Source organism: Sapajus apella, unplaced genomic scaffold (genome assembly GCF_009761245.1).
Source record: "Sapajus apella isolate SASKATOON/1434 unplaced genomic scaffold, GSC_monkey_1.0 scaffold244, whole genome shotgun sequence".
Taxonomy (NCBI): Eukaryota; Metazoa; Chordata; class Mammalia; order Primates; family Cebidae; genus Sapajus; species Sapajus apella.
Genome location: NW_022437184.1, coordinates 96,182 through 120,729, shown reverse-complemented (window position 1 = coordinate 120,729; position 24,548 = coordinate 96,182). Strand labels below are relative to the sequence as shown.

At 59.4% G+C, this 24,548-nt stretch overlaps 1 protein-coding gene across 32 annotated transcripts in view; it reads left to right on the top strand.

Moving 5' to 3' along the window:
- The first annotated feature begins 229 nt into the window (after positions 1-229).
- Positions 230-24,548, top strand: part of BIN1 (bridging integrator 1) — a 56,559-nt gene continuing 32,240 nt past the window's right edge. For 24 of the 32 annotated variants that reach the window (XM_032271682.1, XM_032271679.1, XM_032271674.1 and 21 more), the window contains exon 1: positions 230-768. In XM_032271682.1, coding sequence (XP_032127573.1) covers positions 685-768 — 84 coding nt within the window. In that variant the 5' untranslated portion in view covers positions 230-684. Of the gene's footprint in view, positions 769-21,961; positions 22,510-23,036; positions 23,067-23,770; positions 24,129-24,548 lie in introns of those variants that run through there. The other 8 variants (XM_032271683.1, XM_032271681.1, XM_032271671.1 and 5 more) reach the window with 3 other exon arrangements.

Genomic DNA, 24,548 nt, shown 5'->3' with positions numbered 1-24,548 from the left:
CGCCTAGGGGACCCTGGCGAAAACCCGTGCGGCGAAGGCCGGGAGGAGGCGGAGCGCCGGGCGCCGGGCGGGAGGTGAGCCCCGGGAAAGGGAGGGGGCTCCGGGCGCGCTCAGCCCGCAGCCGCGGCTCCTCTGTTCAGGGCCGCACACCCTTCGCTGCTTTCTCTTTGATTTCGAAAGCGCTCCTCTCCTCCACCTAGTCTCCCTTCCTGGGTTGCAGGAGGTTACTGCTGTGGGGAAGACCCAGGCTCCAGGCCGGTGGATTAGTCCCCGCCTCCGGGCGGTGTCGCCCGAGCGTCAGGGGAGTCCCGCTCGCCGCAGCCCCAGCGCCGCGCGCGCCCCTCCCTCCTCGCGGACCTGGCGGTGCCGGCGCCCGAAGTGGCCCTTTAAAAAGGCAGTGTCTTGTCGGGAGGGGGCGGGCGGGGGGCGCCGACCGCGGCCCTAGGCCCGGCCCCTCCCCTCTCCCTCCCTCTGTCCCAGCGTCGCTGGCTCGCTCGCTTGCTCGCTCGCCCGCCCGCCCGCCCGGCGCACGCTCCGCCTCCGTCAGTTGGCTCCGCTGTCGGGTGCGCGGCGTGGAGCGGCAGCCGGGCTGGACGCGCTGCCGGGGCTGGGGGCTGGGAGCGCGGCGCTCAAGGCCTCCCCGCGCGAGATCGGCCCCCGCCACCGGGCGAGGCCTGCGCCGCGATGGCAGAGATGGGCAGTAAAGGGGTGACGGCGGGAAAGATAGCCAGCAACGTGCAGAAGAAGCTCACCCGCGCGCAGGAGAAGGTGAGCGAGCCGGAGCTCCAGCGGCCGCGCGGTCCGGGCCACCTGTCCCCTTACACTCCGGCCCCGGGGCCTGGTCCTCCGCCGGAATCTGGCGCTGTCACCTCCGGAGGAGCGCTTTCCAGAGGCTTCGGGGTCCCCTGGCTGCGTCCCCTGGCGCTCTGGGCGCCCTCTTCGGTTTGCGTCCTCTGTCTCCCCATCCCCAGCCGGGGCAGGACAGGGCCCCGCTTTGCACCTTCGTGGCTCCGGCTGCACAGCAGTGGCCCGCCCTGCTCCAGGCTTTACTCAGGCGCGCGCTCCAGGCTAACCCGATTTGGAGGCCAAGGGCCGGGAGGCTGGGAGGCCAGCGGGTGACCCCCAGCTCTCCAGGCCCATGCAGGCAACCCAGGCGGGGCTGGCGCTCAGGGCGAGAGGGAGTCTGTCCCTCTGCCCCCGGGGCCACCATTCCCCCGGACTCCCGAGGCTGCTTCTCCAGTCGGCATCCGCAGTTCGCTCCTTCCCACTGCTTCTCCACTTTCGTTCTCCGCGGGCCGAAGGAGGGATTGGGTTTCCTTTCCTGAGAGGTGCCTGCGGCCTGGAAGCTCTAGCTCAGGCCGGCCCCACCGGGAGCTTGCGCACCCGGCGAGGAGGTGCCCTCGCCCCAGCGGGGGCTTAACGTTTCCGACGGCCGGGGAGGGGGGTGGTCGGGGAGGGCACTGGTTTTGGGAGCCCACGGCCGGGTGGGGAGCTGGCCCGGAGGAGGGGCGTGGAAGGCGCCGCAGAAAATGCGACCCCTCCTCACCGGAGAGCTGGAGTGGGGGATGGAGCTGGAGCCTCCCAGGGTGCCCAGACCGTGCGGGAAATGCAGGGATTGAGGGGTGGGGGTCTGCACCCGGTCAGCTCACTATCCCAAGCCACCTCTGGTTTATTGAATTGGATCACGCCAGCTGCTGACGCCACTTCCCCTGCTGACTCCGACTCTGAAATCTGAGATTGCAGAATCTGTTTCTGCCAGGGTGGCCCCCCAGTGCCCCACGGCCAGGCCTGCCCCCTCTCCCACCCGCCGTGCGGCCACCGGGTGGAGACGCAGGGACAAGACAGCCTTCCCCTGCCAGGCCTTGTGGCTGTTTATAAACAATGCCTTTTGCTTCTGAGACCCGTGGGCTCCCTAAGGATGCAGCCGCGTGATTGCTGGAAGAGTGGGGAGATGGGAGTGCCCAGAGCTTCCCCATACCTCCCCAAGAGTCCTACTGCTCATCCCTGTGCTTCCTGGCTAAGGAGGTGGGTGGGTGTGTATTGAAGGAAGGGGCCCTCAGCCAAGCTCCAGATTTGCCCAGACCCAGCTCCCAGATCCCCCACCCCAGGGTGGGGAGGAGGAGGAGGAGGAGGAGGAGGAGGCAGGGGAGGGATTAAAGCCCCAGGAATAGCCGGCTGGGGCCTGGGAAGACTTCAGGTTGTGGGGTGGGGGTTGGGGGCAACACAGATGCAGCCACCCTTGCTCTGGGCTGCCATGACTGGGTAATCCATCTGGGTGGCTGGAGCAGGCAGCCCTGGGCCAGAGCCTGCTTCCTTCTCTAAAGGGCGGGGGAGATGAACGGGAATCGAGGTTAGCTGAGATTCATTCCCTGCCCCCATCCCACTGGTGTCCCACTCCTTCCTGGCTCCCCAAGGCTCTTGGTGTGTCCCCTTTGCCCTGGTTGTCTTTTCTCCGCAGCAGCATCTTTGATGTCATTCTTGGGGCAGTAGTCATGGACTCTGTCCCTCCAAGGAGGTGGTGATGTATCACTGACCCCCTGAGCTACCACCCCTGTCTCTTGAGCCCCTGTTCTGTGGCCACTGGCAGTTGGCTGACAGCTGGTCAGCTATGCATGCTGGTCTTGGCCAACAGCTGGCCTTGCTCATGCTGAGCTTCCTGGGTCTAGAATTCTTAGTGTTATAGCTGCTCTCTGCCTGCTGGAGGCTAGTTAGGGACCCTTCCCCTAGTCAGAAGCCAAGGCAGCATGACCACCAAGACAGGCATCCAGGCTAGGTCTCTGAAAGTAGCCTTCCCCTCCCTTTGGGCTGCGGGCCCTGCTCTCACGAAGCCCTGAGCCTTAACCCACAACAGCCTCTCCTGTGTGCTTTCCTTTAGAGTCTGTGCCATCGCCGGGGGACCATCCTCAGTGTCTTCTGGTGGTGATCAGTGCCTCATCTAAGCCCCACTGTCAATGAAACTGGAATCCTAGTCTCTTACAGGCAGCCCACACTACACCTACCTTGCCTTGGTGAAATCAGTGGGTATTGGGGCAATTCCAGTTTCCCTGGCCCCAGTTGGTGCTAGTGAATGTTTTTGAACAAGGGCTTTGGGCCGGACACAGGCTGATGGGTGGATTGATTTGTGTTGTTTGTTCTCTGCCTTCACTCATTCATCAAATCCTGCCTGGACACCAGCCAGTGCCTCGTCCTGGGCTGAGCCCCCAATGCTGTCTCAGGCAAGGTGCATGTGTTTCTGACCTGCCTGGAGCTTCTTCTTGAAGGCCCATGGCCCATGGCCCTGGTGTGAGGAGGGGATGAGAATAAATTGGAAAAGTTGCCCGGGCCTGCCAGCATGGTGCTACTGCCCGGGCCCCTTGGCCACTGCCCCCGGAATGCCTGGGGGGCACTGTGCGTGCTGGGAGCTCGAGCCTGTGGGTGCTGTGAGGTCATCTTCCCATTGCGTTTGGCTTGTCGAACCCTCTATAAATGACTGTGTCCATTTTTGGGCCTCAGAAGGGTGGCTAGGCAAAGCCAATGTAGGGTGGAGCCTGGGTCAGATGACGGACAGGATTAGAGGTTGGCAGACTGGGCCCCTCGGGGGATGGGACGGCTGGGGAGAAGGACAGCTGAGGGGCCGGGGATCTGGTGTGCTGGCCCCCGAAGGCCCACGGCTTGGGAGTCCTCGTGGAGTGGGCCTGTTGGAGCTGTCCTTGCTCTGGCCACACTGGGCTGACAGTGAGCACAGGAGGAACACTCTGGCAGGGTGGGAGTGTGCACGCTGACCCTCCCTCCCGCATGCTGAAGGGGGTGCAGGCTGGATAGTGGGGAGGGCTAGCAGGGAGAAGGGAGGGCCCAGGGTTGTCAGTGCGCAGCACAGTGCTGGCGTACTAAGAGGCTCGCTAAAGGAAGGGGCAGTGGTGGCGAGTCCTCAGGCCTTGATGCGTGGCCACGAATTGCGCTATGCTCAGCTGTGTGGTCGAGGTCTCCACGCAGTAGCCACCTTCGCCTACTCCGGAGGAGCCAGGCTGTATACCAAGCCTTATCTTTGCAGCAACTTTAGAAGCAACCATGTTACACCTGAGAGTGGGTGCATGGCCCCTGTAACAGAAAGGATGCTGGGAGCATAGGCAGGCCCAGCCGCTTGCCCAAGTCATCCAGGCCCTCAGTGATGGCACCAGGAGGCCCTGGGCTCCTCACCTTGGCTACTGACTTTGCAGGCATCCCACCCCCTTCCCAGGCCCTAGCACAAAGCTGCCCCCCCTACCCATATTCCCATCTCTGTCCATCTTGGGGCCCCTCTCTGTCCTTCTGACCCTGAATGTCTGAGGTTCTTCCCTGCCCGCTGCTGTCTTATCGTTTTCTCTGTCTCTGTCTGCACCTCCCTGCTCTGGGTCTCTTCCCTCTGAACTTGCGCAGGCTCTTCCTGTATCTCTGCAGTCTCAGCTTCCCCTGGACAGAAGCTACTTATGTAGGTAGTTCATCTCACCCTGGAGGGGAGGCTTCTGAGCTGGGCATCTTCTGTGGGTGGGCCAGGGTATGTGGGGGCTCTTGGGTATTCGGTAAAGACATGTGGCGTGGGAGGTTGGAATCATGGCTTCCAGACTTCCCCAATCCCCCTTGGGGCCTGGATGGCCTGAGTGCAGTCTTCTGGCTCATGCAGGGACCAAGCTAGGCACAGGCTACTTGTCCAGGGAGACAGAGAAAGGGAGCTCACTAGGCTGCATGGGGCATGGGGAAGGAGAAGGCGTTCCAGAAGGTGCAGGCATGGCCCAAAGTGTGGAGAGGGGGTGAGGATATTGAGGATACCAGCTCTGTGGAGAAGAGGTGCCTGGGTGGTAGATTCCCTCCAGATTTCATGACGTTGTGAAGGCCAGGAAAATCTATGGATCCCAAGGATTCTCAGAGAAGCTGAGGCTTGAACTCTCCACCCCTTTGTCACGATCACTGTATCGGGGCTCCCTTCTCCCTGGCATCTCACTAGGTCCTGGCCTCTGGACTCAGTGGCTGGCCCAGCTGGTTCCTTACAAGCTGCGCGACTGTCCCTGAGGTACTGGAATCCCTGAGTCCTACCCTTGGAGGTAGGCCCTCTGTCCTCCTATCTCTGTAAGGAACAGCAGAGTGTGCATGGGCTCTAGGTTTCCCTGACGTGCTGCAGGGACCCTTCCTGAGCCCCATTTCTTCATGTATCAAATAGGGGATAAGAACAGTTCCTCTTCAGACATGTGTCGTGGAGCATAAAGCCCTAGATGGGTACTTGGGGCATAGCAAGTGCTTGTTGAATGCCAGCTCTGTGCAGAGCAGCATCTTGAACCCACATGGGACACCCTCTTCCTGCATGGCCCCATTTCCCAGCCCCTGTCCCCAGAGTGTCCATTACAGGCCTCTATAGACAGCTAATCCCTGCTGAGCCCAGAGCGGATCAGGCTTAGGATGCTCACAGACCCGTGGCAGTGAGTGTGTACGTGCACGCCTGTGTGTGGGTGGTGTGTATAGGGTGGAGGGTTTGGGCTCGGGAATCAGAGAGCTTTAGAGTGAATCTTGACTACTCCCACACACAAACTGTAAGCTTTCTCCTGGGCTTAACTTTTCACCATTGGCATGTGCTGGAGTTTGTGTATTCCTTCCTTTATTCATGCATAAATGTTGAGCACCGTCTTGTACTGGGCACTGTTCTAGGGCCTGGGGACCCGGGGGTCAGCAGAACCAAGCCCCTGCCCTCCTGGAGCTGGCATTCTCACCAGGGGAGATGGTGAGGAAGCCAACAACTATGGTGGAAGGTGCTTAGTGGGCGGCGAGGCGGGGCTGGCCTTCAGATGTCCTCCGTGGAAACTGACAAATGGGGTCAGGACTTTCTGTATGTGTCCCGTCTGGGACATCTGTGCTGGGCTGAGGATTCAGGTGTGGATGTGGCCGTGGGAGCTCACACAGTAGGAGGATCGGGTGGAGAGAGGAGGTGGGCAGCTCCCGTGCCAGGTGAAGGGCACCCACGGGAGGGCAGCTTCCTGTTGGATGCCACCCCAGCCTGTTGTGTTTTCCTAAAGCTGCCTCTTTGGCAAGCCTCCTTTTAGGATTAAGAGTGCAGATGTGCAGCCTCACTGGATATTTGTGCAGGGCGGGTGGGCAGGGGCTCCTGCCCGGGATGGAGGATGGGGGAGGCAGGAGGGGCAGCTAAAGGAGTGGAGGAGACCCTCAAAGATGGCCTCAGCTGCTGAGGGCCACTTGAAAGATTCTCATGCCAGCAGCAACTCTGGGTGCAGTGGAAGGCACGCAGGCTCTAACAGCTGAGTTTGAGCGCTTCCCCGCACCTTCCTACCCTTGGGTACGTCTCACTGAACTCTTGAATCCCAGTTTCCTCATCTGAAACAGGGGTCATGATCTCTGCCGCTGGGGCTGCGGTGAGGACTGAATGGAATTGCGCTGGAGAGGCTGCCAGCCCAGGTGGGGCTCCAGGTCCTGCTGCTGCAGAGAGGGCTTACCATCATCTCATTCAAGAAATACTGTAGCAATAACAAACAAAATTAGAGGGATGTAAGGGCTTTGGCCCACAGCGTTCTTGTGCTGTGGAGGAGGCCCAGCACCCGGGCTTCTGGCTCTCCCTGAGAGGCTGAAAAGAAAGAGGCCGCAGGGTGGTGGACATGCCAAGGACTGACAGGGGTCAGGGCTGGGGAGCTGAGAGGAGAAAGGCAGGCTCTTCCTGTCCCAGGAAGCCTTTGTCAAATATTAACTTAAACACGATAGCGTCGTTTCCCGCATACTGGCTGCATGCCATCATCACTGCCCACAGGTGAGTGTTAAACGTCCCATCCACAAGGAAGAAACTGTTGTGACCCCCCGCCACGGGCTGTCCGGCTTCCACCTCCCCTGTGGTCAGTAGGATCAGTAGCAGGGTCTGGCCTGGGCAAAGGCCTTGGAGACAAGCAAAAGAGGTGGAGGTGTCCAGTGGACTCCCTGCTTAAAGCCCCGATGGTGAAGGGCTGTCATTGAGACAGACTTTGGTCTCTAAGACCCTCCCCTATTTAACAAGATTTGGGGCCCCTGTTGGCTCCCCAGTTCCATCTGGGGTCTAGGCTTGCACTTTGGAGTGTGTGGTAGTCTCTGGGGTGATGGGAACACCTGGGGCTTCTAGGTACAAGTCCAGAGATGGGGGTTCATGCATGCAAAAGACAGTTCATGAAAGCTGTCTCCAGTTTATTCCAGTCTAAAGGAACACCCTGGGCCGGGTGCGGTGGCTCATGCATGTAATCCCAGGATTTTGGGTGGGCGAGGCAGGTGGATCACCTGAGGTCAGGAGTTCAAGACCAGCTTGGCCAACATGGTGAAACCCTGTCTCTACTAAAAATACAAAAATTAGCCGGGGGTGGTGGCATGCATTTGCAATCCCAGCTACTCAGGAGGCTGAACCAGGGAGGCAGAGGTTGCAGTGAGCTGAGATTGTGCCTCTGCGCTCCAGCCTGGGAGACAGAGCAAGACTCCATCTCAAAAAAAAAAAAAAAAAAGGAACACACTCTTTATTCTGAGCCTACATCCCTCTAATTTTGTTTCTGTTATTGCTACAGTATTTCTTGAATGAGATGATGGTAATACTAGTTTTTTAATATTCCTGGGGAGGAAATAACCATGCCCCGCCCCCCCCGCCCCACCACACACACACACACCCTGGGAAGACTTCCTGGGGGGAATCCCACGCTCTGGGCACTTTGCTTTGCTGCCTGACCCAGGCAGGCCCAAGTGTTTCTGCCGCCTATGGTCACCAAGGCATCTCATCCCCTCAGCTTGGCTCACAGTAGGTGCATACTTGTTGCACATGTGGCTGCGTGGATTCTTCAGGCAGTGGGGAGACAGCACTGATGGCTGGCAGAGGCCCTGGAAGGTCCCTGGGTTTGAGGGTGCAGGCTGGGAGGGGGAGGGGTGCTGCATCTGTAGGATTTAGGCTGGGGCTAGGCCAGTGGGCGCAGGTCCCACCCTGCCCTGGCCACCCCGGAGGGACCCAGGATTGCTCTCCATCACATTCTCCTGTGGTAAAGCAGCTGTGGTCAGTTGCTCAGGGCTGTGGTGGGGCCTACCCTGAGCTGGTGGCTGTAGTGCTTGGTGCCCAGGCATGGGGTTCTTGTGAGTGGCTGGGGCCTAGCCGAGGCGTCCTGCCTGATTTTAGGCTAGAAGACAAATAGGGCTTGGCCGGGGTCCTTTTCAGGGGGCGTCCTGTAAGAGAAAGCTTTCAGGTGAGAGCAGTACTGGTGAGCGCTGACTGTGGGCTCAGTGTGATTTGCAGGACAGAGACATGGCTGCCGCCCCGGACACGTTTTGCTGGCTTTTTGCAAAGCCTATTCCCTCTGCTTCTGGGGCCTGCACCTTCAGCCCCCGTCACTGACCCAGATCCCAAGTGTGACAGCAGGTGAGGTGGGATTGGTGTCACAGCAACAGCATAGGTGTGGGTTTGGGGAGGTTGGGCCTTGGAGCACTGAGGACTGTCCTGTGGTGCCCCTGGGAGTGGGCATTTGTGCCCCCGTACTGTGCCCTGCCCCCACTGCCACCTCCATCCTGCAGACATCTCCCCTCTGCAGTGTGCGGCCGCAGTGTCTGGTGGCCGCCCTGATTGTTATGGGAGTGAGTGGGCAGCTGCAGCAGCCGCCACAGGACAGGCCGGAGCTGGGGAAGGATTCATCTCTACGAGGCCCCGAGGAGCTCAGGCCTTCCAGCCTTCCACACCCTGCAGGCCTCCCCATCCTCAGAGCCCCTGGGCATCCCTGCTGGCTCCAGAAATACGTCCTTGTTTTGTGTATCAACTTCTTACACTGAATGAAGTCCCTGAGGAGTCTGCAACTCACTTGGATGGCATCTGTGATGGCTTCGGATTTACACCCTTAGTCATTCTGTCGTCCGTGGCCTGCCCACTTCGGGGCCCTGCTCTCAGGAGCTCCCAGCCCTGTGCACAGCGCCCATCCCAGGACTATGGATTGGGGAGGGCAGTGGAGCCTGAGGGGCTTTCCATCAGACCCTGGTAGTCAGGGAAGGCTCCTTGGAGGAGGTGGCATCTGAGCCAAGTGGGCAAAGGAGGCAGGTGGTAGTGTGGGGAGAGATGCTCTAAAGCAGCAGGAACAGTGCTTGTCAGGGCCTGTTCAGAGCCTATGTCTGAGAAGATGGGCTGAGGCTAGACCTGGGCCATAGCCTGGGACACCTGCGCAAGGCGGGCTCTGCCCTGGGCACCTCAGCTTCCCTCCTCACATGTTGCCTGAACTGTTCTTCTGTCTCCCGGTCTGGCCCCAGCCAAGGACTGTATCTTAATTTTCCTAGGCTGCGGGTGAGTCTCCAGAAGGAGGGGCCTGGGCCAGATTAGAATCCAGCCATGCCCAGGGTCTGGGGCAGGGCTTGGGCCTGGAGCCCGCCACTGTGAGGGCTGGGGTCATAGGGGCCAGGTGACACCTGTCGCTGGAAGGGCGGGCAGGTGGAAAACATCCGGTACCTGCCCTGTCCCATGCATGCCTGCTTCTCTGTCTGCCACATGGTCCCAGGGTGACGCCAGGAGGGGTGACGCTGCGGGGCCTGGAGAGCTGGAGGCCAGGAGGGCTATCAGTGGATCCTCTCACCCTTTTTAGGGCACCCCTGTGTGCACGGCCCTGCGTGGCCAGGCTATTGACTGGAATGGCCTTGGGGGTCCCCTTGGTCCCAGAGCTGGGTCCGAGCTGGGGAGGGGCCTCAGAGGAGGAGTGTCTCTGACAGCTGTGGGGCCCCTGGCTCCAGGGCAGACCCCCAGGTGGGGAGTGGGCTCAGTAACGTGAATGATGCCGAAGTCTCTGTTGTGTGGATGGAAGTGGAAGCAGTGGTTGGTGGTGAGGGTTTTTTCACCAGACCACTGGCTGGAGCAACTTTGTTGGAACCACAGGGCTGGCAGAAGTGGGTGCCAGGAGAGCCTTTGCCAGCCCAGCCCCTTTTTCCAACAGCTGCTGCTACTTTCTTTGGACCTTTGCTCAGCTTGCCGTCTCCCTGGGGCTGCGGCCAAGAAGCCCGAGTCCAGGGCAAGCGGGGGCCCTTCTGGCACAGAGAGGCCTGGTGGGAAAGACCCCTTGAGGGTCTTGTGCCTCCTGTCCATTTGGCACGTGGCAGCTCCCCTTTTTTCTCTGGACTGAAGTGGCATGAGCTGTCTAATTTCATGTCAGGGGCCAGATGCAGGTGATGGGACTCGGAGCTGGACCCTGGGACCACGGGCAGGTGGGCAAAGGGAGGGGAGATGCTGGATGGAAGGGGAGGGGAAAGTTAGGGTACAGGGAGGAAGGAATTCATCCCCCTGGGCCGCTCCCCCCTCCCCCTGTGTGGCGCTGGGCAAGTCGATTGCCCACAGCTTGTTGGAGGGTCCAGGAGGAGGTGTGCGGGCAGCACGCGGCTCTGCCCTCCCTGGTGGGTGATGCAAACGCTCTTTTCCAGGGAGCATCTCATGATAGCCAACAGGCGTGGCCCATCTGGTTTTGTGTTTTGAGCTTGTCGTCTGTGCTTATGACAGGTTTCTTGAAAGTGAACTTCCGTGAGCTTCCCCGCCATTCTCTCCCCACCACCTGCACAGGCTGAAAAAGGTAAATTGGGAGGTGATGGTAACAGCTCCCTGGGACAGAAGTCAGCCCTCCTTTCACTAGATCCGGATGGAATGGGGAAGGAGAGGGCAAAGGATTGCAGGTGGGGCCAAGGTTGGAGGGGGCCAGATGAGGGGCACAGAGCTGGGGGTGGAGGTGAGGGTCTGCCATCATTCATTCATTCATTCATTCACTCACTCACTCACTCACTGGAGGAACCTGCCGTGTAGCGGAAGAGCACAACTCCAGGTGGGCCACCAAGCCTCAGTGTACCCTTCTGGGAACTGGGAACTGGGAGACTCCTCTCTCAGCAAAACAAGGTGAACTCCTGACTCCTGTAAGTGAGAATGGCCGCAGCTGGGTTCCTGCTGGGTCCGGCTGTGTCTGGAAGGTTGGGGGTGGGGTGAGGTGGGCCATGGGCACAGCCCCTCTGTTGTATTATGTTATTCACGAAGAACCATCTCACCCCCCGCTTTCCATTTGTTTCTCTCTGTGCCCTGTGAGGTAGGTAGGAACCAAACTACGGTCCCAGCTGGCAGATGAGAAGGGAGGCTGGGGAAGCTCAGAGATTTCCTCCCTCCTGGGCCTCAGACATGGCTCCAGGTTGGCCTTTCCCCGGCTGCCACCCCCATCCCCAAGTCCAAGGAGTGGGAAGGAGGTGGTGAGGGGAGCTTGGAAGGGACTGTTAAGGCGTAAATGTCTTCATTGTCTTCAAATGAAAATCAGTGTGGGGGCTGCCTTTGTTGGGAAACACCTGGGTATGTTTGGGGATGGGGTGGGCCCTCCGGGAGGCTGGCACACCAGAGGGGAAGGGGAACCCACACAGCCGGGCCCTTCACCTTGGGATTTCCACACATCTGGGATCCACCAGTGACCCCGTCAGGGAGGTGTGGTGCAGGGGACCTGGGCACCCACAGGAGTCCGGGGTCCTGTTTGGATCAGATTTGAATGAAGCGGGCCTGACTGTCCTCCCAGGAAGCCCACCTCCCACCTCCCACAAAGAAAGAGTTGCAGGGATCCTGGGGGATGTTAGTGGCTTGGGAGGGGACTCCAGGATGAGGAATGAGCTGACTCTTGTTCTAAACTGAGAAACAGAATCCACAATTAATTGGATGCACTTGCTGAACCTGAGACAGGACCCAAATATTGTTCTTTTTCTGAAATACAAACTAAGCCAGGAGTTTATTTATTTGTGTGCCCCTCTCCCTGCAAGGACTCTGTGAAGCAGCCTGTCCTGGAAGACAGCCTGGCTGAGCTGGAATGTCACCGCCTTCCCCCAAGATGACCGGCCCGCCCTGTCCTCCTGGTTGGGTGAACCCTGGGCCTGGAGGAGGCCCCACTTGACAGGGTCCTCTCCTGAGGGCATTGGGGGCAGCACCATCCCGGAGCTGGTGGGAGGGTCGGTGGATCCTGGTCTGGTCTGGCCTGGGGCCGACTTCGGAAGCCTCCCTGAGGAATGGGTGTGGGCTGTAGGCCTTGGCTGGGGGAGCTGAGTCAGCACTGTGGGAGCCCGGCTCACAGAGAGGACAGAACCTGATGCCGGTCCGGCTTTGTGCCACTGCACTTGCGGGTCACCCTGCCGGCTGTGCTGCGAGAGAGACTGGGGAGGCCTCTGCCACCGTCTGCGGTCGGCTCAGTGCCACGCCGGTGCTGACACTGTGTGCCTGAGCCATGGGGGCAGCGGGGGTGGGGAGAGGGACCCGGAGCTCCCGCGTTGCCCTGGCCTGACAGGCAGCGGGAGCCCCCAGGTTCCTGCTCCTGCTCTCCTTCCTCAGCCCCTTTTGACTTCCGTAAAATATGCTGACAGCCCTGCCTGCTGAACCCAGTCCCGAAGTGGGAGGCTAGACCCGTCGTGCCTGTGTTCCTGGCTTCCGGCACATAGTAGGCACACAGTGCCAAGTGAACTGGTGTCTGAGACTTTGGAGGATAGGAACCTTTGTATAAGGCACCGCACACAGTGGATCTGCTGAAGTCACGCTGTCTCAGAGCCCCAGGTTCAAATCCTAGCTCTGCTCTCCCTGAGCCCTCTGACCTTGGATATGTTACTCCCCGTCCACGTTTCAGTTTCCCCTTTGTGAGATGGGATACTATCCTGCATGGGAGGGTTGTCATGAGGATGAAACGGGAGAGCAGCTCTCTATGTCTCACACGAGGACCCAGTCGGGGACCAGCCCGGCTCCAGGGTGGGGAGCGGGGCCTTAGGCCAGTGGGGGTGTCCAGCTGTACCCGTGCCCTCTGTGTGTATCCTCTAGCGCTGTCCCGTCTGAGTGTAGGCCTGGGGCCCCCAGTACTGGAGGAGTCTAGGGAGTCCAGGCTTAGCTCGGGATCCCGATGGTGGGGCTTGAGGTCTTGGGGAAAGGAGCAAGGTGAGGGGACTGTCCAGAGAGGGTGGCAGGGGCGGACACATGTGTATCTTTCTCACCCGTCGTAAGGGTCACAGCTGACACCGCGATAACGAAAGAGGTTTCTAAGAGAAAAGCATCACATTTATTTAATCAACATTTTACGTGACACGGGAGCCTTCAACAGTGAAGACGCAAGGACCAGGGAGAACCGTCTGTTTTAGGCACAGGTTGGCGGGGAATGGACACCATATAGGTGTGTGATGGGACGAAGGGTGTGACCCAGTGGTGACAGTCTGAGGGGCACCCAGCAAGGCCTGTCAGCTCAGCTTCTTTCTGGTCTCTGTGTCATATGGCTTCGGTGGCTTCCTCCCATAGCGAGGGCAGGAGCCCTGCAGAATGAGGGTCTTTGGGGTGAAGGGAGTGGGAGACAGTGACCTCTCTGGGTTTCATGGCCGCTTTGGGGAAAAGGGGTTTGGTCTTTATGCTTCACCTTGGGAAAGAAAAATTCCACTTTTGATGACTCACTGTGGCTGGGAGAGGGAGGGGAGGGAGACAGGAGGGCAGGAGGAGGTCACACAGAGCTTGCCTCGGAGGCCTTGTGCATGCTTTCTTCAGAGTCTGTGGTGAGCCACGGCGCCACACTCTGGGGTGCTGTGTTCTGAGCCCCGACAGGGCCTTGTGGGGTCCAGGCTCCAGGTGACACTGTAACTTCCCACTTCCCTTCAGCCCTCCTGCGCTGACCCCTCCCTCTGTGGCCAGCCCTAGCGTGGGGCTGAGCTGGTATCTGTGGGGTGGTCCCCGGGCTGTGCCCCACTCTTTTGGCCCCCTCTGGGATTTGGGGATTGGCCCCTGTGTCTGCTCAGCCCCTTACTGTTGAACTCTGCTGCTCCTGGTGGAGAGGAGGGGACAGTGCAGGAGGAGCTCCTCCTCCCCGTGGGCATAGGGGGTGCAGGCGTGGGCTGTGGCTCCTGGGGCCTCTGCCCTCTCTCCTGCGTGGGGTCCCTCCCTCCCCTTCCTGAGCGCACTGCACTGTCAGCCCTTCTCCGGAAGCTTTGGAGGAGGCCTGGGTGTGTTAGTGGAGGGGCCTGTGCACACTCCGGGGACCTTTCTAGATGATGCCTGGGACTGCAGGGCGGGTCCTCTTGAAGGGTGGTGACCTGTCTGGGGCTGTGGATCAGTGGGAGGCCCTTGCTGCCCCCTGCAGCATGCTCCTGAGCTGGCAGCTGGCCTCAGGGCTGAGCCTGGTAGTGCCAGGGACTCTGGGCAGGTGTCCGGGGCCTGTAGTCAGCAGCACCGCCTCCCACACGGGCAGCCCGCTGAGCGGTGGGCAGCCTCTCTGGGCCCCGCTGCTCCTGTTACCTCCATCAAAGGTCAGTGGGACCTGGATTATGCCCAGAGAGGGTTGGCAACTGCTCAAGTCACACAGCCCATTAGGGTGGGGCTGGGCCATAGCCACTTTCTTCCCATAACACTGACATCCGGCATCGGGTGGGGAGGGGCAGTGCCTTTGTCCCCCGCACCCATGTCCCCCTAGCCCTTCACATTTATCTCACTCCACTCCTCCTTACCACACAGCACAGGAGGGGCGGGGTTACGGGGAGGAAGCCTTCAGCCCGTCCGCGCCCCTGAACATTCATTCCACCTGCCAGGGCCTGGGGCAGGGGCAGGGGGGTAGGGGTGGTTGCAGGGGTGTGGTGGAGGGTGGCATGGGGGGTAGGGGCCAGGTGGAGAGCTGGGCCAAGAGCCTGAGAGGGGTCAAGGCCGGGGGCAGGGGCCATGGGGTAGGTCGGGGTAGCCATAAGACTCCCTCCAAATGTTCTTGTCCCCTCTGGCTCCCTGTTTCATTCCCCCCCGACAAGCCCCCATTCCTTTGTTGTTTTCCTGAGACATGGTCTTGCTCTGTCACCCAGGCTGAGTGCAATGGCACTGCCATAGCTTGCTGCAGCCTGCAACTCCTGGGCTCAAGCAATCCTCCGCCTCAGCCTCCCGAGTATCTGGGACCACACGCGTGTGCTACGACGCCTGGCTAATTTAAAAAAAAAATTCTTTTTTTGTAGAAATGGGGCCTCCTTATGTTGCCCAGGCTGGTCTCGAACTCCTGGCCTCAAGCAGTCCTCCCACCTTGGCCTCCCAAAATACTGCGATTACAGGCGTGAACCATCATGCCCGGCCAGCCAGCCCTTGTTCTTGATGTGATTACCTGTTGATCGAACACCTCGTCCCCTTCTGGTTCCTTCCTGACTTTCCTCCAGCCTTGGCTTCCTACTTCTGGGGCCAAATGCAGTGGAAGCAGCCTTGGGCTTGAAGTAGGTCCATCCTCCTCTGCTCTGGGGCTCAGAACCTGCCAGCCTGGCCTTTGGTTTCTGCATCTGCAAAGAGGGAGAGTCCTGTGGCTGAGAACAGCACCCACACTTGTGTGGAGGGGCAGGGCAGGCTGGACAGGCCAGGGTGAGGCAGGGAAGCCCTTAGGCCAGCACTGGGCAGGGGAAGGACTGGGAGTGTCCCGGGGCTGGGGTGAGGGCGGCCCTCCCCAATACTGTGCTGTGTGGGGTGCCTGCTGGCCCTTCAGTGGGCACTTCTGGGTGGCCGCTATGTAAAGCGGACTCTGGGGATTCACTCCTTTGAATAGCAGAAATGACAATGGTACTGTTTGCAGTGTTTCCAGTGATATGTCTGGGATAAACACGCATCTCTCGTAGGCACTGTTTACTAACTCCAGCATCATAGGGGGAGAAACCGAGGGCTCTGATTGACAAATGAATAGCCTGCTTCCATGTTTAGGTTGAACTTCTCAGACAGGAACAGCTATGTCAGGGCCTGAAGGCGTCCAGAAGAACAAGTCGGCCCTTGTGCCTGGAGTAGAGTCTTGGAAGGCTGCCTGGAGGAGGTGATGTGAAGGGCCAGCATGGCCTGGCATTGCTAGGGAGGCAGAGTTTCAATAAAGACTATGGGGGTTGCCCTCCCACCCAGCTCAGACCTTCACTTGGCCCCAAGGTGGGCGGGTGCTGGCCAGACCTTCCCCCTCCCCTGCCCCGGCTGCTGGGAGCTGTCGGCGCCCCCCACCACAGCTGTGCCCCGGCTGGGGCTGGGCAGGTGCTCCACTCCTCCCCAGCACAGGCTGTTCCCCCACTGAGCTCAGGAAGCAGGTGATGAGGGTGGGAGGCGGGTGGGCTGGAGAAGCAGATTCCACCCTGTGTTTACGGCCAGCGTCCTGGAGCTGGGCTGAGAATAGCTCCCACACTTGTGTCGAGGGACAGGTGGGCGGAGGGCTGGGGCCAAGGGCGGGGTGCGTGCCTGTGGAGACAGGCTGTCCTCCTCGAGCCCCACCCAGCACAACTAAAGCGGAGGGTCGCCTTGTGTCACTGACGTCCCCTGGCCATGCCCTTGCTGCAGGCCTGCGGGGGTGGCACTGGGACGTGGAGTAGTAGCAAGGCTCATCAGGGCTCCTCATGTGGCCACAGCGGGCTGCACCAGGCGGACCTTGCAGGGACGGCCACTATGTTCAGCTGTTTGGTTGATTTCCATGGGGTGATTTATCGGTTTGCCTTTTTCCCAGAGGAGCCCAGGGTAATGGGGTGGCTTGCAGGGTCACTGCAGAGCTGCAGGCAAGGAGGCTGCAGAGGGGAGCTTGGTTGGAGAGAAGAAGGGGTTGGCAGGTGCGGGGAAGGCTTGTGTGGGCTGGGGGTGGGAGGCCTAGTGCGTTGGGGACTGGGGCAGGAAGACTGCAGGAACTTTCAGGCCTGGGTGGGGGAGGGGAATCCAGGGTGAGCGGCTCCTGGGCCCTCTTACCTACATGATCATATTTCATCCTTAAACCCCCTTGAGGGAGTTCTTGGCTCTAAGTGATGAGACCCAACAGATCAGGGAGGTGAGCTTACCCACGCAGGGCTGCACAGCCTGGGCCTGCTCCCTATAGCTCCTGCCCTGGCAGTGTCTCCTGCCAGAAGGGGTCCCTGGCCAGCTGTCCAGACTAGATGCCTGAGCTGGTCACCCAGAGTGGGGAGTGGGAGGGACTGTGGGGCAGGTGGGTGGGGCTGGGTGTGGCTGAAACGTGACGGTGGGGTGTGTCTGGTTTACCCCAGGGTACCTGGCCATTGTGTCCCCACCTCCCTCCTGGCCATCTCTGGGCACCGAAAACTCACTGTGACCCCCAGCTGTCACCCCAACATGTGTCCCCATCTCGGTGACGACTGCCTCTTCCCTCTAGTAGCTCAGATCTCAGAGTCCCCTGGCCTCCCACCTGGGTCAGTGCAGTCAGCTCCTGAACAGGCGCCCCGCCCCACTGCACTCCTGAAGTGCACACACGCTCCTGGGAGCTCTGCAGGCTGCAAGGTCAAGGCTCGGCTCAGAGCTCTCCAGCGCTCCATGTTCCACACTGGGTTTTAAGGGCCAGAGTCTTCCAGGGGCCTCCGTGGTCCTGGGGGCCGAGGCCGCGTGTGCAGTGGTTAAAGCTCCTTACCACTGGACCTGGGTGACCCTAGGGAGTCGTTAAGGCTGTGCCTCAGTTTCCTCACCTGCAAAGTGGGGATATAATAGTATTTCCTTCATGAGGTTACGGAGGAGTCCAACATGAGGCTATGGAATCAGCAGGGATCAGCAGGAAGCCTGGCGCCTGGTGTTTCAGGGCCTCCTGGTCATCCCTGCCCCTCCCACTCTCAGGCACACTGGCCTTTCTGTCCTGTGGCGTCCCCACCTGTCCACCTCAGGGCCTTTGCACTCACTGTGCCCTCTGTCTGGGTTGCTCTTCCTTCCTGCTTCTTCCTCCCTGGCCTGCTGTCTCGCTCCTTCATTGGGTCTCTGCTGAGCTGTCACACCCCCAGCCCTTCTGTGCTCTGCTATGTTTCTTTATAAAGAGATAGGGTCTTGCTGTGTTGCCCTGGCTGGGGGGCAGTGCTGCGGTCCTGTGTCACTGCATGTTTTGAACTCCTGAGCTCAAGCCATCCTCCTGCTCCCGCGTCCCTAGTAGCTGGGGCTAGAGGTGCACACCGTCACACTCAGCTAATTAAAAACAATTTTTGGTAGGGGTGGGATCTCACTGTATTGCCCAGGCTGGTCTGGAACTCCTGACCTCAGGTGATCCGCCCCCCTCAGCGTCCCAAAATGCGCCCGCCCTCTGCTGCATTTTTGCTTGGAGGCTTCCAGCGCCTTCCAACATCGCCTTCCTCCTAGAACGTTGGCGCTGCCAGGACAGAGACCTTGCCCAGTTCCCCACAGAGCAGGGCCAGGTGCACAGCTCCTGGCACAGATGCCTGTTGTGAGGTGAGTGTGGGGAGGAAGCCGCCTTCGTCTTTGGGTGGGAGTTGGCAGAGGAGGCCCTGATTCTGCGCCTGCCCTGCTCTGGCGCCCCTCTCTAGGAACGGGGTTGTGAGAGGATCCCTCCTGCGTCTAGCCAGCCCGCCCACAGTGTGAGCACCACAGCCAGCAGCCCCCGCAACTGAGAGGCCACGTCCCAGAGCCGGGGTGGGGACTCTTCACTGTGGAGGGGCTGGTGGAAGGTTCCCGTCTTCCACTAAGTGCTGGCTGGGTGGGGAGGAAGCCGGAAGGGGAGGCCTGGGCAGCTGGCTGGCTGGGTGCTCGATGGTGGTCTGGGTGGGCCTAGCCGTTCTAGAAACTTCCCTGTTTGCTGCTGGACACCTGGTTCTGCTGATGGCTAAGAGTGGACTCAGCTTGGTGGATGGTCCCGAGGGGAGGGGAGCCAGTCATGACCCAGGGAGTCCTCCAGCCCTCCTGGGTGGAAGGTGGTGGGGTGGCTGATCAAAGCCATGGGCTTGGGAGAGGAGGGCTGAGTGCGGATTCTAGCTTATTGCTTACCTAATAACACTGGAGTCTCAGTTTCCTCATTGGGAAACGCCTCCCTCCCCTTGTAGGATTTTGAGCACATGTGGCCTTTGGTTGAGCGGTTCCCGCTCTGCCGTCCCTCCTGCCCTGCCCACTGGCCCCTCTGAGTGTGCTCACCCAGCCCCCTCCCAGCCTGACTCTGGCCCCTGCTGCCTCCACTCCCGCTGTGTGCTCTGCTCTGGGCTCCCAAGGCCACCCCAGCCCACCCTGGCTTCCTCTGGGGTCCCCGTGGCTCCACGCTGGCGGGCCATAGGCTTATCTAAAGAACCGGCTGGAATTTCAGGCATCTGGGAGGGATGAGACACTGGATGGGAAGGGGGCCTTTCTGGCCTGAAGTCAACTGGACACTCCTTCTCTGGGGCGGGAGCCTTCCCTTCCAGCTGCAGAGAGGAGTGTGGAGGCGGCGACCCTGCAGCTTACCCTCCCCTCCCCCATCGTTCTCAGGGGCACGGCTGGCTGCCAGCCCTGATGCAGGAAGGCCCTCCAGGGGCCTTCTTCTCCCCAGCCAGGCTGGGGGTGCTCTCCGAGTTTCATTGTTGACCAGCAAGGCATCGCTGTGGGGCTGACATAGTTGGTCAAGTTTTTGTTGTCAGTTTTCCCTTGAAAAGAGAAAACCCAACACCACTTTTTGCTCTCACCAATATTTCACAAAGGAAAGGGAAAATCACCAAAAAGAGGAAGGAGATGATCATTTTAGAGTGACAGCCTCCCAAGGGAGGCCAGGCGGCTTCCTCGGTCAGCCGTTCTGAGCAGAGGACCACAGTAAAGTGTGATGAGTCTTTGTGGACTGGAGTCAGGGGATGAAGCTTTGGGGCTTGTTAAAAAGGTGGCTCGCCATCTGGGGGTGAGGACAGGCGCTTCTGGGGAGGGGCTGCCCAGCCTCTGCCGGCCAGTAGGAAGCTGGGAATGCCTTCCGGGTTTTGTGTTTCATAGAGAAAATCTTTGTCAGCTTTGCGTTCTAATCCACAAGCTGTCATGTTGGTTATGTCACAAAAGTGTTTTCTTTATCAGTTCGATCTTTGAATCAAAGCAAGATGGAGTGTGAATCTTCTTCAGCAAGCTCCAGGCACACTGCCCACTCCCCGCAGTGTCTGTGTGCCCCAGTTTGGGAGTCAAAAGTTGAGTCTGGGCTTTGGAATTGATCAGCTATGGTGTCCTGGCTCTCCTGCTCCTTATCGGCGTGACACACCTGACCCTCCGTTTCTTCATCTATAAAATGGGACCAACAGTCGCCACCTTGGGGTGGCCTAGGGATATGAGCCCAACGAGGAGGGGATTCAAGGATGGTGGGCCGCCCAAGGTAAGCCCTTGGAGGCGAGATTCCCTGGTGTTCATACCTTGTGCTGTGAGCTTTGCGGAACTGAGCCGGAGGGGCACGTGTAGGGCCCTCAGCTGGGCTCATAGGGAAGGAATTTGTTGGGGAGGGGTCCACTCTGGAGTGAGAGCTGAGCTGGCAGCATCTACCCTGAGGGAGGGAAGGTTGACAGATGCCTGTCCCCAGAGCTAGCCCCTCCTGCCACCACGTCATATGCAGCCCGAGGGACAAGGAGGCCCTAGGTATGGGGGCACAGAGGAGCCAAGGAAAGGGGCTGAGGCCTGGCTCAGGTCCCCCTTTTGGGGCAGCCCTGAGTGCGAGAGCTGAGGGGGTGGGCCCCACGCCCCAGAGTGCTGGGCCTTTCCTGGCAGGGGTTCGTCTTGCTGCCCTGGGCTTGCTCTTGGTTTCCACGTCTCTGGTTTTCTCTCGGGCTCTTTCCTCATTCCAGGCTCTTCCACGGCCTCCCCTGACCTCCCCCTGCCTCTTGCTTGTCTCTGTGGCTTCTTTGTGGTCCCTGCCACCTTCCTAGTGTGCTCAGAAGTGACTGGAGGGCCACGGACAGGTGGCTGTGCCAGGAAGGTGTGTGTGAGCGTGTGTGGGCATCATCTCATACTGGGGGTGTCTGCTGCAGGTGCATGGCCGAGCTGGTGCTGCTGTGTGGAGCCCTGAAGGCTGGGGAGCATTCTTGCCTCCTGGGGTGGAATGCACTTAACTTTAAAGTCACTGTGCCTTTGGCAGGTTGGAAGGCAAAACTGCTAAGGGTGTGGCTAGCTGCTAAGAAGCGTGTTGTGTGTTCTGGGCTTGCTTCCTGGGACTCACTTCCCCAGTGCCCCTGGGCTCCGTTCCGCGGCAGGAACCTGGGCCACTTCTCTCCTTTGCTGCCACACCCAGGGCTGCTGCAAGGGGCCCAGCTGCCCGTAGCTTTCCCAGGGAGGCTGGGACCCGCATTCTAGCCCCTCTGTCCTTGGCTGCAGGTCTGGGTGCCCTCCCCTCCCAACCTGAGGGTGCAGAAGCAGCTCTGTGGGGGAGAAGAAGGCCTAATCCGTCACCAGGAGAGTGTTAGCTTCTGGGCTAATCACTTCTGCTCTGAAGCTGCCGACACCTCTGTACATGTGGCATCACTGGGCTCCGAGGAGGGAGACCGAGTTTCCCGGGGCTGGATGAGACCAGGAAGCTGCCCCTTGTGCCGTCGCCAGCCTGGTGCCACAGCCCATAGGCAGTGTGGCCTCTGAAGGAACTGTGAGCGACCAGAGGGCAGCTGCTTGGCCGTGGGTCTGTCTCCCTTCTTACTTCTCAAAGCAGATAGACCTGCATGATGACGCTTGTTCGCCGCCACCACAAAGCCACAGAATCCAGGCTCTGCTGCTTCTTAGCTGCAGAGCCAAATCCCTCAGTGCCTCGGCCTTTCCTTTCTTATCTCTAAAGTAGGGGTAATAATCTGCGGCTCTGAGCATGGTGTAAAGGTGAAATACCTGAGAGCAATGAGCATGCCTCTTCACTAAAGGAAATTGGGGTTCCTTAGAGAAATGGCAGATTCCAGGGCTGGGGCAGGGACAGTGCAGGCTGAGCCTGGAGCATCTGGTAGTGGCAGAAAGTAAGGACGCGCTCGCAGACGAATGAGCACGTGTCTGAAATCTCCCAATAGTTGTACTTGGGACGTTTGAACATCAAAAAGAATAGTGAATGCAAAACGAAGCACTCAGGATATCCTCACCGCCCTCCTCCCCTCCTCGCAAAGGCAAGACTGGGGAAGCTCGTCTTTGTGGAATGCCGGGTCACGTGGAGGAGACTGGGTGATGGTGGGTTCCAGCCAAGATGTGACTGCAGTGCTTCTCAGGCTTCACTGCGCATACAGTGCGCCAGGGGACCTGTTAAAGGGAACACTCTGTTTCAGCCAGTCTGCAGTTTTTTCTCTCCCCCAGGCTCTCGGAAGACCGGGATGAAGCTGCCTGCAGACCTCACGCTGAACAGCAAAGAATGATGGATGGTAAAGGCGTTGTGCAGAAAGTTCAGCAACTTTTTGCCTTGCCACAGTGACAGTGATTGCCCTGCAGATGACTAAGAGAAAAGTGACCTTTCTTTCCAAGAGACCTGGCAAACGTGACTCAGACCCAGTGGTCAAGCTTAACACAGCTGTAATGTGGTCGGAAGGCTGCCGGACTCTCGCCAAAGCAGCATTTCACCTGAATGTCATCATAAGGAAACAGATGGATCCGGTTGGGGGTGGGATTTTCCAAGTGATTGGTTTTCACTCTTAAAAAGATACCAATATCAAGAAAGAAAAAATAAAAGGATGACATTGATTAATAGGCAGGCGGGGAACATTCTGGGCTAAAGGAAGAAGAGACCCGACAATCAGAAGCAATATGTGAACTACAGCTGGATCCTAGACTGAAAAACAGACGGCCCGGACGTACAGTGCACTTGGGGGTTACCCAAGGATACCTGAATGTGGACCGTGTGTTAGATGGTGTTTTAAAATATGTATTAAATGGATCAGCGGTGCTCACGGTATCACGGGGATTTCAGAGCACGTTCTTGTTCTTAGGGAATATGTTGCAGTATTTAGGGGAGAAGCATTCTGGAGTGAAGGTCATCCCAGTGACTGGGCATGGTGGCTCATACCTGCAATCCCAGCACTTTGGGAGGCTGAGGTGGAGGATCACTTGAGGGTAGGCGTTCGAGACCAGACTGGGCAACATAGTGAGGCACTGTCTATACAAAAACTAAAAATATTAGCTCGGTGCAGTGGCCTGTAGTCCCAGCTACTTGGGACGCTGAGGTGGGTGGATCGTTTAAGCCCAGGAAGTTAGGCGGCTGTGAGCCGGGATGGTGCCATGCACTCTAGCTTGGGGGACAGAGCAAGAAAGGAGAAAAGCAAAAAAAAGCAAATGAACGTGGCCACGGGGTAACAGTGGATTGGCGAATCTGGGTGAAGGGTAGATAAGAGTCTGTAGCATCTTGTCTGCTTTCTTTGAGGTTTATACTTTGAAAATAAGAAGGGGGAGGGGCACATGAAGTGTGGTGGTGAGTGGTGGGCTTAGAACCTCTGTTCCTCCCTCTGCTGTCTCGTCGGGGCTGCTGTGGCCTCCTGCGTGGCACCTGGATTGTTGGAGGCCACCCAGACCCTCTGTCTGGAAGTGTGCAGCAGGCTTAGGCGACTCCACCTTCGGAGTGGGGATGGGGAGGTGTGAGCAGCAGCCAGGAGGGGGTTCTCTGCGTCTGGATGCCGGGCAGCTCGCATTGAGAGATGGACTTGCAGGAGGGGTTGTGTGCTGGGGGGCTAGGTGACTACGGGGTCTGTAGCACTGTCCTCAGACTGGCCCCCTCTACCCCTGGGGGTTTATGACTCCCCTTGTATCCCTTCACCACTGCCACCCCAGCTGATGCATCAGGCAGGCAGGAGAGGGGAGGCAGAGGGGCTATACCCCTTCCCTACATGGGCTCCTACCATGGCCTGCCCACCCCAACCCTAGTTTCGGTGCAGACTTGTCCTGCAATGCTCCTGGCAGTCCCTGCAAGGCCTCAGAGCTGGTGACCGGGGAGGCTGTCAGCTGGCCGACCTGCCCTCTGTCTCCCCTGCAGGGGCCCCTGGAGCACCAGGGCAGGAAGACCCCAGAGGCCAGCCCTGTGTCATCAGCCACAGCACCCCAGCTTGGCTGACCCCAGCCGTGCTTGGGAGAGGGTGGAGGAGGAGGGGCGAGAACAGATTCACAGAGAGACAGCTCTCAGGAGGAAGGGAGGGAGCCTGGACACAGAGGCAGTGGGGGTGCAGAGTATCACCTCTGTCCCATTGCTAGGGGTCCTCCTCCCTTTTGCCTCTCGGGGTATCTCCCTCAGGACTGGGCTCAGGGAAAGCCTGGCCGAGTGTCTGGCAGTGGCCTTCCCCCTGCCCGCCTGCCCGTCCTCTGTCTGCGTCTGCCTGCCTGGGGAGCCTCAGTGTGAGGCCGCTAGGGCGCGAGGGTTGCATCCTGTCCCTGTGGCCCCTGACCGCAGGCTCTGCTGAGAGGAAGGGGCAAGGCGGGGCTCACTTCTCAGCCCACCCTTCCTGCACAGGCAGCCGGGCGTGCGGAGGAGATGATGCGGAAGGTGAGGGCCTCATGAATTTTTTGGGGTCTCAGTAGCTGGGTAGTGGGTGCCTGGGTGGGGAGATTTGCTGGATGAGGACCCCCTTCCATGTGTGGGGGGTAGGGTGCTGGGAACTCTGCAGCCACTGAGATGTCTCCAACCACAGCGGGGACCAGGGGATGAGGGGTGTCGCCGGCTGGTCGAGGAGCCCCCCCCTTTCTCCCAGGCCCTGGCTGGGACCAGAGTGGCTGGGAATGCGGACCTTACCCCTCCTCCCTTCAGCTTTCCTCCTGGGTCCCTGGGCTGGTCCTTCTCATGGCCTGGGAAGTGCTTCTCCCTGCCCTGGGCCAGGCCACTTAGACTGTGGATGTGTGTCCCCAAGTGCGGGGGACCTGCTGCTCTCTGGGGCTGAGGGCGGGATCAGAGACCCCAGGAGGGGCT